This window comes from Limanda limanda, chromosome 9, assembly GCF_963576545.1.
Source record: "Limanda limanda chromosome 9, fLimLim1.1, whole genome shotgun sequence".
Lineage (NCBI taxonomy): Eukaryota > Metazoa > Chordata > Actinopteri > Pleuronectiformes > Pleuronectidae > Limanda > Limanda limanda.
In genome coordinates this window covers 7,277,720-7,294,492 of record NC_083644.1, presented here as the reverse complement: position 1 = coordinate 7,294,492, position 16,773 = coordinate 7,277,720, and the positions used below count along the sequence as shown (strand labels likewise).

Here is a 16,773-nt window from a genome sequence, read left to right as displayed (position 1 = left end):
GAGAACAGCCACTGCATCGTCTTCCACATGAAACTAACACCTTCCCTCTGTCTTCCCTCAGAACGGTCAGACCGCTCTGTCAGCGACCTCCCACCCAGAAATCGTTGACCTTCTGAAGGCCCAGACCGAGGGCCAAGCCTCGGGACCCCCGGCTGCCGGAGACCTCCTCTGAGCCAGGCAGACCCCGTTTACTCTTCCAACACCGCACCACACTTCAAGACCCTCTGCCACACCAACGTAGAGGGAAACAACCGAGACACACAGGAAACACTCTGCCACGTTTACTGTGGAGTCGTGGGAGCTCCTGCAAACGTACGACCACACATTTCTTCCACATCTCTGCCGACACAGTGTCATATGCTGCATCAACCACTCAGTGGACAGACAACAGAGAGGGCAGGTGGTCAGACATATATATATATATATATATATATATTATATTTATATTCTCACCCCACTGTATATGGACTGGCAAGTGGACGCTGCTTCCTCTCATAAAACTAGCTTGTCCGGTAAGATACTAAGCACATGATCTACCTTTCAAATATATGATATGAGATATGACCTGATTTCTATTTTTTTCTTCATTGACTTGATCCATATTTGGACATAAGCCATTATTAAGAACATAGTATATATGTAGAGTGTTATTCTAACAGATAATAATCATATACAAACACAGAAAGTGTATTTTCTACTGTTTTGTTTTTTTAAAGTTGTGTTTATGTACAGTGAGAAGTCCTCTATAATATCGGTGTCCAGAAGAAACTATATCTCCAAAAGTGTAGATTGCAAAGTAGAACTCGTGGTGAAATTTCCCATCATTCAGTGGGGTTTGGCATCATTTAGTGTGTTGTTATATTATGTTCTTCACGTCTGACATCGTCTGTGAAATATAGAAAAAATAAATGGTTTAGTTGGAGATAAAAAATCTGTTGGAAACAGAAGAAATGATTATTTTTAAATAACCTGATAAAAGACAGAAAAGTCTACAAATATAAGAGGATTGTATTCAGAAGGCGCTGCATGCAGACACTCAGTCACGCCCCCTGCTGGTCGCCCTATAGTAAACCAACAACAGTATGTTGTAATACTGTCTGTTCTCATGATTATAATCTCTCTCTCTGTGTCTCGGTCTCCATCCTCCAGTTCACCTATAACGTACGTCTTGTTTGCCTGCTTGCATCCAATCGAATCATGTATGCAACTGCTTCAAAATGCACAATGAATGTCAGGCTGGCTGCGACTCATCCAAATAGAAAACTGTAGCTGGCACGGACAATGGGACTGACCAGGAGTTAGGTGTCGGTGTCAAAAGACGTTAATTTTGAGGAAAAATCCTCAACACAAAGATCTGATTTGCCTGATTTCAAATAATCACTAACACCAGAACTGTGTTTTGTTTTGTTTTCTGTCTAAAGCAATATAAATGGCTGAGTGGCTTTGATCTCGCCTTAATCAGACGACATGTGGAGGAGACGTGTTCCAGGGAGCGTGGCCTTTTAGCATCTGTTTACCACTAAACTACACCCATATTCTTAAAGTAATCTTCCAGCAAGAGTACTGGTCTGATGAAGGTTTTACGACTCAGTGTTTCTCCCAGTGCAGATGTCAAACTGGTCAGTAAGTTTACAAAGAACAAAAGGGAAACTGATTCTCTGGAGGTTTAATTACAGATGAACTCGTAACTGCACAATTGCCATTTTTTAAATCCACTGTTTACATGTGACCTGAGAATGGAGATTTAAAAACGGGGGAAACAACACAACAATTAACAACTGCCATGTTTGTGGTCGAGTGAACTTCTGCAAAAACAAGGAGAACGATTCCTCCGATCTTAGATAAACTTTTTCATTTGTTTCTAACTGAAGAACCTGAATTAGATTTCAAATGTCTTAGTTTTCTCTAATAATATAAAACAAGTATGGTGCTGTCTCGCAAGCTACTTCAGGTGAATTCTGCCTCCACCGTTCGCTGGCGTTCGCTTTGGTTCTCCTCATCATCCACACACACGTGCACAAGGCTACACACAGACCCACACATGGACGTCTGCATGCAGCCCAGAACAACAACTTTTCTTTTTCCTGAGACACAGTGTGGTCTGACCTCCGATCCTGCACCAGTACTCGCATATCTGGACACTTTATAATTATGGGTGTTGGAATGAAACTATGTACAAAGACAAGAAGACAGAGGGATGACATAAAGTATGTTAATTATATAGTAAAAGCTGCATTTACTCTAAAACAATGAGACTTTTCCCAGCATTTGTTGAGTCACAGGCTACAAACATGTGCGTCTGTGCCCGAACGTGGATCTGACCCGTGCTGCCGTGAAGCCTCTGGTGTTTCTGGTGTTTCTGGTGTCTCCGGTGTTTCTGGTCTTCCGTGCCTGTGTCTTCAAGTCTTAAATCTCATCCATATGTTTAATCCAGTGTGACCCAGATGTAATAAAGGTTTGCGTAAGTGGCTGAACACCAAAGACCTGAAATCCAATCTGTTTCACATGGGGTTAAATATATATCTATTTTACCTGTTCCTGTAAAATCCAGCCAAATACATGTATATACAATATTGTGAAGAGTATATACCGAGTATTGTCTGACAAGTTTGCTCTATAAATGATATTGAGTATTTATTCCAAAAGCTATATTTTTACCATATATATATATATAAATATATATAGTATACTTATGTATGCATGGACAAATACTCCAGTGAATCTGTCGCGAGGGGAATTTGGATGATTAGAAAATATGCGATATAAGCGTTCCCTGAGTATGTGATTATTTGACTTGACGTTGACTGGTCAGGTGGTTTCGTCATGTGTCACGTGTCGTTTTAACACAAACGTTGATGTTTGTGTTGGGGGGGGGGGGAATAAGAAGCAGATCTGACACTGGTCTAAGCTGCAAAAGGGCAAAGTCCTCTCGTTGGAAAAACCCCATCTGAAAATCTGAGTCTGTGTATATGACAGAGTCAAATGTAAAAACCTGTACCTCTCTGTAGTATTCCTTGTACAACAAGCTTGTATGTTACAAACCAGAGAACTAATTCTAAATAAATGAATATTTAAAACTTATCCTGTGCCGTATTTTCTCTTGTCTTATTATTACCGACGGGGAAACAGCAGCAAAGTGAAGAAGACGCAAAGTGGATCTAGTTTCAGCTTTACTCTTTGTGAAAGACACAATTAATAAAACATCGGTGTAAAAGACTCATTTAAGAGCGTTTGATCCGATGTTGTGCATCTTACATATATTCATGTGGCCACTGTTACAGAAATGCAATTCAGCAGAGTTCACCTTCTGTTCCCTCTACATAGATTAACAGGAGTTTTGATACTGAAATTGACAAAAGACAAGTTCTTAATGGACCTTATTTGTCTTTTCAATTGAGATTTAGTTGTCAACATTGAAGACAGATCTTTACCGTCATTAAACAATTATATGAATGATTTTTAATTATACCTATACTCATATGTTCATGGATTTGATACAACTAAGAAACAAAGATTGCACAATAATGTCAGTAAACCATTGTATGTTGTTTACATGTATGTTGTTTATATGTTGTTTACATGTTATTTACATGTGTGGGCCACAGCTCTTCTGCTGGTATATGTTGTAATGGAGCACAATGACCAGCAGGTGGTAGTATCACAATGCAGTAAGATGACAGCAGCTCTTCTTCACTGTGGAGCTGCTCCTTTCCTACATATGAAGAATAATGTATAAATCAGAGAGAACTGGATTTGCTGTAGATTTTCTTCAAATTGTTTCAGTCAAGTCTTCTTCCGTCCCAGTTAGTGTTCACACACTGAGATTCCACAGATCACATGTGGGTCATCAGGCCTGATAGGAGTCAGGTTGAAGAAGTGAAGGTGGGAACGGGATGGAAGGCTTTTCACTTAATACACCACAGCTCGGATCATTAACATCTTTCTCTAAGGAATGTGTGGTCGAGAAATCCCTTCATCAGAAAGAAGTAACGTGTACTTAACTGGCAAAGCCACACTATAAAAACTTTACAAGCAGGGGTGCTGCAATAAGGGAGGTGGAGTGAGGAATTGCCTGGGGCCCTGAGCTGAGGGGGGCCCCCCCCAAGAATACACAGCAGTAGTGATGGATGGATGGATGGATGGATGGATGGATGGATGGATGGATGGATGGATGGATGGATGGATGGATGGATGGATGGATGGATGGATGGATGGATGGATGGATAGTTAGGTAGGGAGGTACTTTAATGATCCTGAGGGTAATTTGCAATGCACCACACCTTACAAGACGCTGGTATGTTTTTTGATCTTTCATGTGACTTTTATCTCCAAGCAATACAATGAGTTGGGTAAATGTACTTAGTTACATTCCACTCCTGGCCCATTAAAATTTGTATCTATCAGACACCAGTTGCAGCAAGTTCCTGCAAAACCAGAACAACAGTTGCAACAGTGGATTTGCTGAACAGGTTTCTCGTACTTAAAGCTGACAATCTTTATGTCACAAATGATGCATTTTTCCACCTGATTGTGGCCGGAACTATGAGAACGGACCCTTCTCACCCCCCACCCCCCCCGTCAGTCAGTCTCTATTTTAAGCCTCGGCAGGCGGCCTAACGGACAATTAGCTGCGTGCCAATCATTAGATCATCACCTTGATCATTACGCCACATTAGCTGCTTGATTTCCTCGGGGACCAGGAAACCACCTGCCATCAATAGACTTAGTGTCCTCAGTGTTTCTCCTTTGTTCAGACGGTTGAGCTCCCTGACGACTCCATCTATCACAGTCTCACTCAGATTTGTCAGATTTTAAAGTCACACAAAGACTAAATATTCATGTAGTAGTAAAGCTACAGCATCACTCAGCGTTAGCAGCGGGGCTCCGATGCAGAAGAGCATCTTGTCTCTGCTAATGACGACACTGGTTTTGTGCTCTTTTAAGTGTCGAGATGTGAAAAGAAAGCGAAGAACAGATCTTCAAAGAAAAACAGAAGAGAAATGGATCAAGGGAAAACTCAGGAACGCGACTTAAACTGGCACCAGGAGGATTTAAAGAATGAATGAAGGTCTAGAGATGTGTATGAGATATCTGTAGAAGTATGTCTTTGAAAGTATAATTTCTAGTTCTTTTTATCTACATTCTAATGTTACTTGGGTATAATTTACTTGTGAATATAAAGTACAGCTGCATGATGATTGGTTTCAAGGACAAAATATTCCTACAGCAAGCTCACGTTCAGGTAACAGAGCACTTTGACTGCCCCCTGGTGGCTGGCTGCTGTACAGGTCATAAACCCTGCCTCCTCAATGTTATATGGTCAAGCTAAAAAGTCAAAGAGATGTTTCTGGCAAGTTTGGTTTTAATCAGATATTAGACGCTATGAAAACGTTATGAAAAGTCTCGAGTGACAGCTGAGCACGTCCATCTTAAAAGTCTATGGACTAACTAACTTCCCTGTGATAACTCCAACATAAAACACGTCTATGTATTTTATTTTTACGAGGTGTTAAATCAAGTTTATTGCCAGTACCGTGCTTTACTTCATGGGAATGATGGGAGTGATAATGGCCGACTGCACTGTCACTTTCACAGGAAACAGATGGCTGTGAATCACAAAGTGAGAGGAGGAGAGTGATTCGCTCTTAGCTGTGTAGGACGTGGAGCTGCCTGTTTTCTGAGTTGTTTCCAGATGTGGCGATAATACGCACAACACACTGCACACAGAGCTTAATGTGGAGCCATAAACACACATGATCACATGCACTGAGACAGCACCAGGGAGGATAATGAGTTGAAATGATGTTGTTCTCTACCTCAGCTCCTCTGTGGAGAGCAGGAGATTCCACAGAGGAGAATCTGGTTGTGATGCATCAGCGTCTAAACAGCCTCACCTGCTCCAGCTGGAAGAATCTTTATAATGACATTCATATCTCACAAATAATGCAAAGATCACATCTGCAGGACATGAGGGGGCAATAGTAGTTGTGATGTTTTGGTGTAATTGCATGATGCACGTTTATGTCCCTGTTGCTGACTGGGTGTGTGTGTGTGTGTGTGTGTGTGTGTGTGTGTGTGTATACAGACACAACTTAGGAGGGCAATAAGCCGCTCACAGGGAGTGAAGAACGAGCCCATTACAGACGGTGTGTGAATGCCCTGAAACTCAACTCACACTGGGCTCCGGTGCCAGCCAATTACACTGATATACAGTGTTTCTATTTAGTGTGTGTGTGTGTGTGTGTGTGTGTGTGTGTGTAGCCTCACATGCAAACACACTATGTGGGGGGTTTCTTATTGAAAATATGAATCTCACTGCTTAGCTGAAATCCTCTCATCATACGACAACCGTCCACAAACACACGTATGGACAAAGAGAGAGAGAGAGGTAGTGAGAGAACAGAGCAAGAGAAGAATACAGAACACACACACACACACACACACACACACACACACACACACACACACACACACACACACACACACACACACACACACACACACACACTAATCTGAATTGCAGATGTTTTGGTGGCCTCTGCCAGCTCCGTGATGATGAGCCGTCCTCGTTAGCACGGAGACTTTTAGCTGTAATTATCTGGTAATGGCACTTAGCCCATCAACTCCTCCTCTAGTGTGTTCCACTGCAGACACAATCCCTCACACACACACATTTTCAGACACACACTAACACACACACGTGCATGCCCATGCGTCGAGGCAGAGGTACACAAAACACAAAACACAGACGGACAGATGCACAGAGACACACAAAACCCATGGATGCAGGCAGGGACACTGCAGACAAACACAAACACAAACACAAACACAAACACACACACACACACACACACACACACACACACACACACACACACACACACACACATAAATATAGACAGGGGAACAATAATAGCTGCAAACACACCACTAAATACTATGTGAATACAAACACACATACACACACACAAAGACACACAAACTGTTCCATATTCCTGCTCCCCCCACTTTGCCCTAATGGTAAATCTGTGCAACTTATTATCCAGGAGATAATAGGACCTGTCATGCACGAGGAAGAGGGAGGAAGAGGGAGGAAGAGGAGGAGACAGGGAGGCAGAGGGGCGAGTGTGTGTGTGTTCGATGCATTTTTAAACAGAAAGTCTTTATTGCAGTAACTTAACGAGGCCAGATGTGGCACATTACAGTAACCGCTCCTCTTTCAAACTCCTTATCACTGCAACAGAACGGAGCCGCGGTGGGATTCTTATTTTTACAGAAAGGAAAAAGCTCAAACTGCTGATGGAGTCAAAAAAATGAAATGGACCAAGAGAGACAGGGTGAGTGAAAGACAGAAAGAGAGAGAGAGAGAGAGAGAGAGAGAGAGAGAGGGTGAGAAAATGCAGGGAGGGATGAAATGAAAGGAAAGAGCTGATGCAAATGGAACCAACTAAAAGAGGGGGGGGGGATTGTTAATTTACTTTTCACTGGCAAGTTTTATTGCAACGCTTGTGAGACACTTTATTTGTTAATTTTGTGAGAGAGGAGAGACATAAACCTGCTTCACCTCTGCAGGGAATACAAACACAGGTGAGAGAGGAAGAGGTGGTGGAAAGAGAGAGAGAATGGAGAGAATAACGGGCCCTGGAAATAAAAGAGTGTTTGTTCCATCCCTGTTCTGATGGTTTGCAGCATAGTTTTCTTGCAGCAGAGCATGAAATCAGTGTTTTCTTATTAACAGCAGCCTACATGTTAATCCAGGTGTCAGTTTGAACTAAAATTAAAACTGCACCTGGATTGATTACCTTCTCTGGCCACATGGGGGCAGTGCAGCGAGCTGTACGCTCCCCCTGTGAAGTTGATGTGTTTGCAAACAGTGGCTTATTTACATATCCATCAGACTCGGAGCCACATTATCATTCATTGGGAGTGATGTTCCCAGACACTTGATGAATCTGAGCCCAACGTCCCCCCCCCCCCCCTCTCCTCCACCTCCTGAGGGAAATACCCGGCTCTTTAGCTCTCGCTCGCTGCCGACTCTGTTGGTTTCACAGTGTGTGGTGTGTGCAGGTGTTGTCACTGAGAGCAGCTGATGAGAGCAGTGAGTGTGACCTGAGACAGTTAAAGGCTCATTCATGCTCCACTTCAGATCGTGTGGGTTCCTGTCGTCTGATCGTTGCGTTCATTTCATCCGTGTTTGTTCACATCTTCTGAAAAATGACGAATATGGACAAAGCTACCTTAAGAGGGCCGATCATAAGACGTGAATATAAACAATACTGGAACTTTTTGTAGTTGTCAACAAACTCTAGACATCTATGGATGCAAGTTTCTATCTGACGAAGGACGAATGGAAGGATGTGGGTAGTGACGGCTACATCGTTTGAAACTGACCTTTGTGGACATACGGCTGCAGAAATGAGCCTTTAGTTGTGTTGCAGGAGAGAAGAGCCACAAACAACATCTCTGAAGCTGCAGAATAAACCATCAAGCGGCTGTGGATCAAGACGGGTGATCCATGGTGTATCCCACAGCTCGGACACAAGCCGGGGAGTGATCGACCCTGACTTCTCTGGTTGAGGATGTCTGATGATCAGATACCTGAAACACCCCTATGACCTCAGGTCACTGATGAGACATTTGTTTTTGACAACAAACTGAGAGTCGGGGAAAAAGGCTTCGTAAAGCAGAGCGGAGCAGTAGAGATCAGGTTCATCACATATCATCATCATAACAGTAAACCTGGTCCTGATTGGTTGCATTTTGAGAAACATCCTGCAGCACAAACTCATTTTATTATTGAATGCAAAAACTCTTGTAATTGTGCTTCTAGCAAAAAGGAAAATACTCCTGGAGGAGAAGGCGAGACACTGAGGTCTGTTGTTCCCAAATCATCTTCCTGAGTAGAGTTGTAATTCAAGGCTCGCCGAATCTTTGATGAATCTGTAAGTGGCAGGTGGAGAGAGGAGGTTCTTCTGCTCTCATCCACCTGGATGCTCCGCTAACTCAGAGTGTTAACAAATAGAGTGAGACATGGCCTCCACTTAGCAGACGAGAGGGAAACGTGTGGTGGTGAGAGGAGGAGAAGAGGTGGAGTGTTGTGGTGCTGGGAGGCTGCAGTCACCAGTGGGATGTTACTGGGACTTAAACAGAGAAATAGATTAGAGCTGGAGGACAGGGACGTGGACGGAGTGAAGACTGAAGGTTTTCTCTGCATTTAGGCTCCTCACAGCTTTTTAAAGACACGTCTGTGGTCGGGTGGACGGATATAAAAACAGATTTCCCAGAGGTCAAATGTGTCTGTGTCTTCAGTTTATTGGAATTGGCATTAAAACCATGAAATGTTTCAAACAATTATATCACTAGATCACAGACCTCCACCAAAGTCCAACTGTTTCCTTAAATCTCATCAAGCTGTGCACTCATCGATATCAGTTCCTTAAATGTGTCTGATTTTTATCATCGAGATCTATTAATCAGACGTGTGATGCAACGTCTGCAACTTCAAACGCAGCGGATTAAAAAACAGCGAGAGATAATCTGTTCAATGTCGAGACAGCTCCCTCCTTCCCTGTGACCAGACAAAATCAATTCATGTTTTTTATTTAGGAGCGGGACACTGAGGGGAGGCTGGAAACGTTTTACTCAGAACGTATTATCTGTGCTCGCTGACGACGTCCTGAGGAAGACGAGGACGTTTCAAATCAGATCTCAATCAACCTCAACTTAGAAACAGAATCTATAGAACAGCTATCGACAGCAGGTCCTACAGAGGATTAGAGTTCTATGTTTAAGTTGCTCTCCTCGTAAAAAACTTTTCTTCACTCTGCATGACGAATCAAATTTGATCCTGCAGGAGAAATACCAGTCTCTACAGCTTAAAGTAAAAAGGATCGTGTCAGAGTAATGACTGAGCAGTTTTCTGAAGGTGACCGGTCAATGACGGAAATAAAAACTGCTCTTGAATAATTGTGCAGATGGTTTGTTTCCCTTTCGTACCTAAAATCTGAGAAATTACCATGAAACACAAAAACAGCACAGATTGAAAAACGAGACAAATTACTAAATTTAGGATTTATAAAAGTGCATTTGAATTTAAAGAAGTTTAAATCTCTTTGAGGTTGTCTGTTTGTATTATTCATTCCTTAACAGAGAGATAACCTTCAGCTCTGTAAAACAACTTCAGCAAAACATAATATCATCAAGGTGAAGGAGGCAGATTCATGCGTCTTAGCTACACTGCAGGTAGCATGTAGCCTACGCAGGGGGCCTACGCCATTGTGATCATTCATAGTTGTGAGTAGGTGTGTGTGTGTGTGTGTGTTGCTATGCAATAACACCAGTGAAACGCTAGTGGTTACAGTTATCCAAGCCCATAGTCTCGTCTCCATCCGCCCTAAACATCGGCTTTTCCAGCTGGACTGTCGTAAATCTTTTCTCTGAGCTCGTAGATAATTCATCCCAGCGACAGACATTGAGAATAGTTTATAGAAAAAAGCTACTTTTCTCCCTGATTGTTTAATTTGCTGTTGTAGGTCATGAAGAGGCAATAAGACCGTTTTATAACCAGTTAAAAAGCCCTTGTTGGGACTTTAATTCAAGGTGGATATATTCACTTTGTTTTAAAAGCAGATAGAGCTTCATGATTTCTACAAACTTTACCTTGAAGAGTTGGATCCAGGTCAAAGAGACACTTTCAAAGGAGTCAGAGGCATCTTCCACTAAGCGCACAGACTCCAAACCCTCACATATGGATTATTAACAAGAGCATTTAGAATAAAACTATCTAAATTCCTTCTCTGACACCGGCTCTAAGAACAGAGAGCGATGCACCTTCACTGCAAAGTACCAAGCGAAACCAGGAAGACCAGAAACCTCCTGATCTGAGATGACTCCTCCAGTTATCGTGAATCTTCAGTGGAGTCGGTTGAGCCGCTCGGGGGGGAAGATGACGGGCGCTGAATCTTCAATGAGGAGCAGCAGCAGCCTGGGAACAGTGGGAAGGCCAAAGAGCAGCCAGCCCCCCCCCCACCGGCTCATCCATCAACTCCCCGATGAACTGTCACACTTCACGACTCTCCGGGGTCCACACAGGCTCACCACCCACCCCCCCGACTCCTGTTGAGTCTTTTGAGTTCTTGCTTTCCTCCGTCAGTTCAGTTTCCACCACTCACTTGAGTCGTGTTTCTCTCCTTTTGACTTTAACTGTAACACGTCTCGTTCCCTGGAGAGCAGAGCGTTGGAGAGAGAGGAGGAAACAAACAGAGCCGATGTCAAAGGGAAAACAACAAGATGGGTTTGAGACCCAGAGACATAAAAGGGGCCACTGGGAAAACAAGGACCCCCCCCGATGAGGTAGAACATATTCAGGGAACCCTCTTATATTTGACACAGCCTATTTTCTTTATAGTTTATAGTTTTGTGAAAGAACAGAACAAGAGAAATGACTTGGAAAGATATTAGACGTGCATTCAAAACACTGAATTCTCTAATATACTGATCATTTGAATGGATGAATCTGGAACCCTGCTAGTGTTCAGTCAATATCAAATTTCAAATTACAGCATTTTGATCTTCAAAATTCCAGCTGCGAGAGAAGCAATCATTGATTCCCGAGTGGCACATCAACCCCCAGCCACTGGGAACCGCCTCTTTTTGATTATGTCAACACTTTTCAGCAAATAGGTTTTCTCTCTGTGTGGTCGTTAATCGCAGTCTGGTGTTTTCTGTGTGGGAGAATAAAAATCAATAAAAGCTATGAATTGAAAAGTGCATTTAATCGGTTGCTCACCTACAGTTGTTCAGAAACGTAAGTGAATTAAATTGTGTTTCAGTATTTGGTGGATTATTTTCACCACATCATGTGACACATCAGGGCAGCATGATGTTTGGTTGTGTTGTTTCTCACGTGTCACTGATCTTAGTGCAGGTTGTGTTGTTTGCTCTCATGTGTAAAATTCTATAACTTGACTTGATGTGACTCAGCGTTGAAAGAAGGCGACACACACACATCCTGTTTACTGAGGATTTACATGTCAACACATGCAGAGGCAGTAAGATAATCTAAAATCCACAGCAGAACGATTGTTGTGTTACTTCGTCTTGTTTTGTTTCTGCACAACAAAGTGAATCCAGATCTCTGGGAGGCATCACAATGTTTACAAAGCAACATACATACTTATTGTCTTGTTTTCACACCCGACTGTTTCTTTTTTAATTACACAAAAACTACTAAGCAGATTTCTGGTGGAAGGATAAAGAATCTCCAAGAGCGAATCCTTCACATGTTGGCAGGGATCAGGACAAAGGGCGGATTCAGGAAGTAGTTTCATCACTTTCTTTATCATGGCAAGATAAAGCGAGTTTGTATTTCAGATTTCTCGGAATAAATCATGAGTCTTGATGAGAAAATCAGGCTTATTGAAATTTGTGAGAAAAAGTCCTAATTTTACAAGAATAAAGTCGTAAAAATTATAGATTTAAGAGAAAAGGTGATAATAAAACCATAGAGTTGTAATTTTAGGATGAGAATTAAGTATAAATTCACAAAATAAAGTCATCATTTTATGAGAATAATGTCATAATTTTCCTTTTTTAAGTTACGTGTCATTTTAGAGGGTTAATATCAGAAGCTTAGCCCGTTATCTGTGATAAAATAAGGACTAAGGATCATCTTGTTGAGTTATACTTACAAATTACATAATCTTCTGTGACATTAGCACCAATCCTCACAAGTAGCAGGACTTTGAAAAGGTTGTGCTTAGAGGAAAAGTTTGGGAGATGTCTGCCAGAGGGTTATTGCTGGTTGCAACCGGTCCAGAATCTATCTTTATTCTTGTTTTTTTTTCTCATTAAATTAAAACATCGTTCTAGCCTCAATATTCAGTCAACAAACTGTAAAAGTAAAATGTTCAGATCCGTGAAAACACCGTCAATCATCGTTACCTCAGCACATCATCGTCCTATCACATGAAAAGATTCACACAAACAAGATTTCACAACCTTCCCCATCATCGTCTTATTTAGGGGATTGAAGTTTGAATACAATCCTTACAAAAATCATGATGAAACACATTTAAATGTGGGTTCATAAGATTTTCAGATGAGTCTTTTCTATGTGGACGCTGAACTTCTTCAAAGTCAATGTTTCCTCGGTTACACAAGAATAAAAGCACTCAACACTGAAGGTGGGACAGTTTTTATAAATTTAATATATCAATATATAGAGATATTTATCAACAGCTTGATTTCATAGAAACGTGAGTGAGACCATTTTGGCATACAGTACACATATTCCATGTAAGTACAGAAGTTGCTAAGTTTTTAACCCCCCCCCCATCCCTAACCAATCCGCCTGTTAACCCCCCCCCCCACCCCCTCCCGCAGACACGTAACACAGAGGAACAGAAAGAGTAGAAGTTTACAGGAGCACAAAACAAGGCACCAATAAATTAAAATGATAACCCCTCCCCCCCGCCCCTCTTAAAAACAAAAAAACGCACAACAACAAAATGTATTCAACGGAATTAAATACAGTATGAACACTAAAGATCTGCAATGCTGTTAAAAAGCAAATGAATGGAACAGACGGGAGAGAGAGAGAGAAAGAACAGAAGTCAAATAAAAACACTTTGGCAGATTATTAATTTTTAGTTACAATCAAGTAGTAAAGAAATCCAGTGCTCGTGTGTACAAATAAATCCATATATAGTCTCGACTCCTTCTCACCCCAGAGGTCGTATGTACATCTTCTTTTTTTTTTTTTTTTTTTTTTACAGGTACATTTAAAACATTATCAAAAGGTTTTTCTGCTGTATGAAAACGTATTTACAAGTCAATGATTCAAAACCACGCGACTGGACCATTGGACTGCCCCCCCCCCCCATCCCACCCCCCCCCTCCTAAGAAGGTTATCTCTTTACACAGTGCAGAAGGCTTCTTGAAAAGGTTTGTGCAACAAACAGCGTAAAAAAATGCCTGTCGTATGGCTGTGGAATGGACAGAGACCCCCCCCCCCAATGGGGTTTTTAATGTTTTTTGTAGATTTCCTAGCAGGCGATGACTCGTGGGTAACATTTCAATGAAAACAGGTCGTCATGGAAACAGAAAGTTTCTCATATTGGAAGTTTTCCCAAAGCGACAGAGTTTTCAATTCAAAGAACTTCCAAAGATTTTGAGAATAAAGTTGAAATTTGTGAGAAAAAGTCCTAATTTTACAAGAATAAAGTAGTAAAATTATAGATTTGAGAAAAGGTGGTAAATCAACCATAAACTTGTAATTTTATGATGAGAATTAAGTATAAATCAACAAAATAAAGTCATAATTTTATTAGATTAAAGTCATGACATTTAGATTTTATGTAACGTGTAATTTTAGAGGGTGAATATCAGAAGATCAGCCCGTTGTCTGTGTTAAAATAAGAACTGAGGATCATCTTGTTGAGTTATACGTACAAATAACATCATCTTCTGTTACATTAGCACCATTTCTCACAAGTATCAGGACTTTGAAAAGGTTGTGCTTAGAGGAAATGTTTGGGAGTTGTGGCCCAGAGGGTTATTGCTGGTTACTTCCAGAATCTAGCTTTATCTTTATTCTTGTTTTTACACCTTTCTCTAATCTCAGACTTTTTCTTCTTCAATAAGCCTCAATATTCAGTCAACAAACCGTTAAAGTAAAATGTTCAGATACGTGACCACACCGTCATTCATCAAAATGTTACCTCTGCACATCATCGTCCGATCACATGAAAAGATTCACACAAACAAGATTTCACAACCTTCCCCATCATCGTCTTCTTCTTCTTCCCCCCCCATACCCTCCCACCCACCACCCCAAGACCTTCCATTTTTAGACTGACAGGTAGAAAAATGTAGGCGACTGAACACGGCCCTTCAAGTAATCAAACATCAAGTAGATCAAATATATGAAAGTGGGAATGGTTCCGGTGAGGAGAGAGAGAGAGAGAGAGAGAGAGCGTCAACTACAAATCACTGACAGACTTACCAAAAGATTCACATGATAACACGAGGAGCCGGTCGGTGAAGGAGAGTCACTGGGTCGACGAGAGCTCAATGCCAGGGGAGTCGAGTCCACGAGGGTCCGGGGGGGTCAGGGGGCCGGAGGAAGGCGGGGGGGCTCCTCCTGGCTCAGTGTTGCTTCTTTGTCTGTTCGCTAGGAGGTTTCTCAGCTCTGGGGCTTTTCCTTGATATTTTTAGTTCCAGGTTATTTCCTACAGTGTTTAACCCCCCCCAAAATTCTTCCAGTTTGTGTGTCTGTCCAACCAAAAAAAAAACAAAAAAACACGATAGCCCTTGCCAAAGGAAAGATGGTGGATGAGTAAAGATGGAGATGAGAGGGTCCTCAGAGGAAGCAAAGCTAAACTTCAGGAGTAAAACAAGCACAGACGGAGGTGAAGCTCGGCAGCTGGTGTTAGCTTTTCTTTTTACGGCGCATGAGGAGGTGAAGTGATGGAGAAACGTGGAGGATGTTCACCCTGTAAAAGCAGCATGAGCGAGACGCTGCTCGGTAAAGATTAGACGAGAGCACGGGGGGGGAGGAAGAAAGGACGAGCAGCAGGACGGTTAAAAACACGGATCAGGAACACCATAATTACAGCGTGTAATCACTTTAGATAAGCGGGTTATTAGGACTGTTAGTATTTGATTTGATCGGCTAATAACATGTAGCATCTTTCTCCATGAAATAGAATCGTGTCAGGGATGAGAGGACTGAGTTTGACCTGTTGTTAGAGCAAGCAGCCTATCAAGCAGTGGGATGTGTCAGGAGCATCCCACTGCTTTGGTCATGCATTAGTTTCAATATTCAGATCATCAGGTCTAGCTAGGTACTGCATTTTACTGAGGAGGTGTATTTCATGCATCCTAGTCCATCCATAGCTAAACGTAAGGGGTTAAAGTTATCATGATCATCTTTAAACTTGAGAACTGCTGGAGCAACTGGCTCGAAATACAGAGACACAAAGTGTTTAAAGACCTTCAATTTATCCTAGATGTACTTGACATGCAGTAGAAGACTAAGTGTCAACTTCTTTCTATTTCTGGTTCAGTGTTGAGGAGCTTTGTGCAGATTTCGTGTTTAACGCAGATACTACATGGGTAGAACTGACTGAAATAACAAAAAATTATGAAAAATCTACCCAGTGACAAACCTTCACAACAAAGCACCTGTAGCACAAGTGAATAAATCAACACAAGTACATACATTCACCTCTATATTACTCGACTGCTGAAACTGATCCGAACAACTGTCGTTTATGGGGTCGACCCTCAGTGAAACGATGATGCTGATGACATCAGAGCATTGATTAGTACCTGAACGCTTCCACCAGAGTGGGACCAGATCCCGTCCTCCACCACCACTACAAGTACCAGCCTCTGTGTTATGACTGACGAATAAAAAACCTCTCTTGACTTTCCCAGCGTCCTCCAGAGTTCTCAAGGTGGCTGCAGAAATGAATCAGCCAATCCGTCTTCACACTGTAGCGATAATAACTTCTCCACAACGCCACGCTCACCCACCTCAGCAAATAAAGCAATTTATTCCCCTGACTCCAAACCATTCAGCGTGGAACTCCATTAGACCTGAAGCAGACATGGTCACAAGGAGGGGGGGGACTCAGCCCAGGGTTTGTAATTTATTTAATTTCAAATTCATCGTTTTTTTTGGACAGAAATATCTTCATCATTCCTTCCAGATGAGGTTTAAATGAAGAGACATGCAAAGTGTGAGCGTGCAGAGTTTGCACTGGAATG

General features: G+C 42.0%; 1 protein-coding gene across 2 annotated transcripts in view; it reads left to right on the top strand.

Annotated features, from left to right (window-relative positions):
* Nucleotides 1-3,081, top strand: part of kank4 (KN motif and ankyrin repeat domains 4) — a 72,436-nt gene extending 69,355 nt beyond the window's left edge. For both annotated transcript variants that reach the window (XM_061078844.1, XM_061078845.1), the window contains exon 10: nt 62-3,081. In XM_061078844.1, the coding sequence (XP_060934827.1) occupies nt 62-172 (111 nt within the window). In that variant the 3' untranslated portion in view covers nt 173-3,081. The remainder of the gene's footprint in view (nt 1-61) is intronic.
* Nucleotides 3,082-16,773: the final 13,692 nt, after the last annotated feature.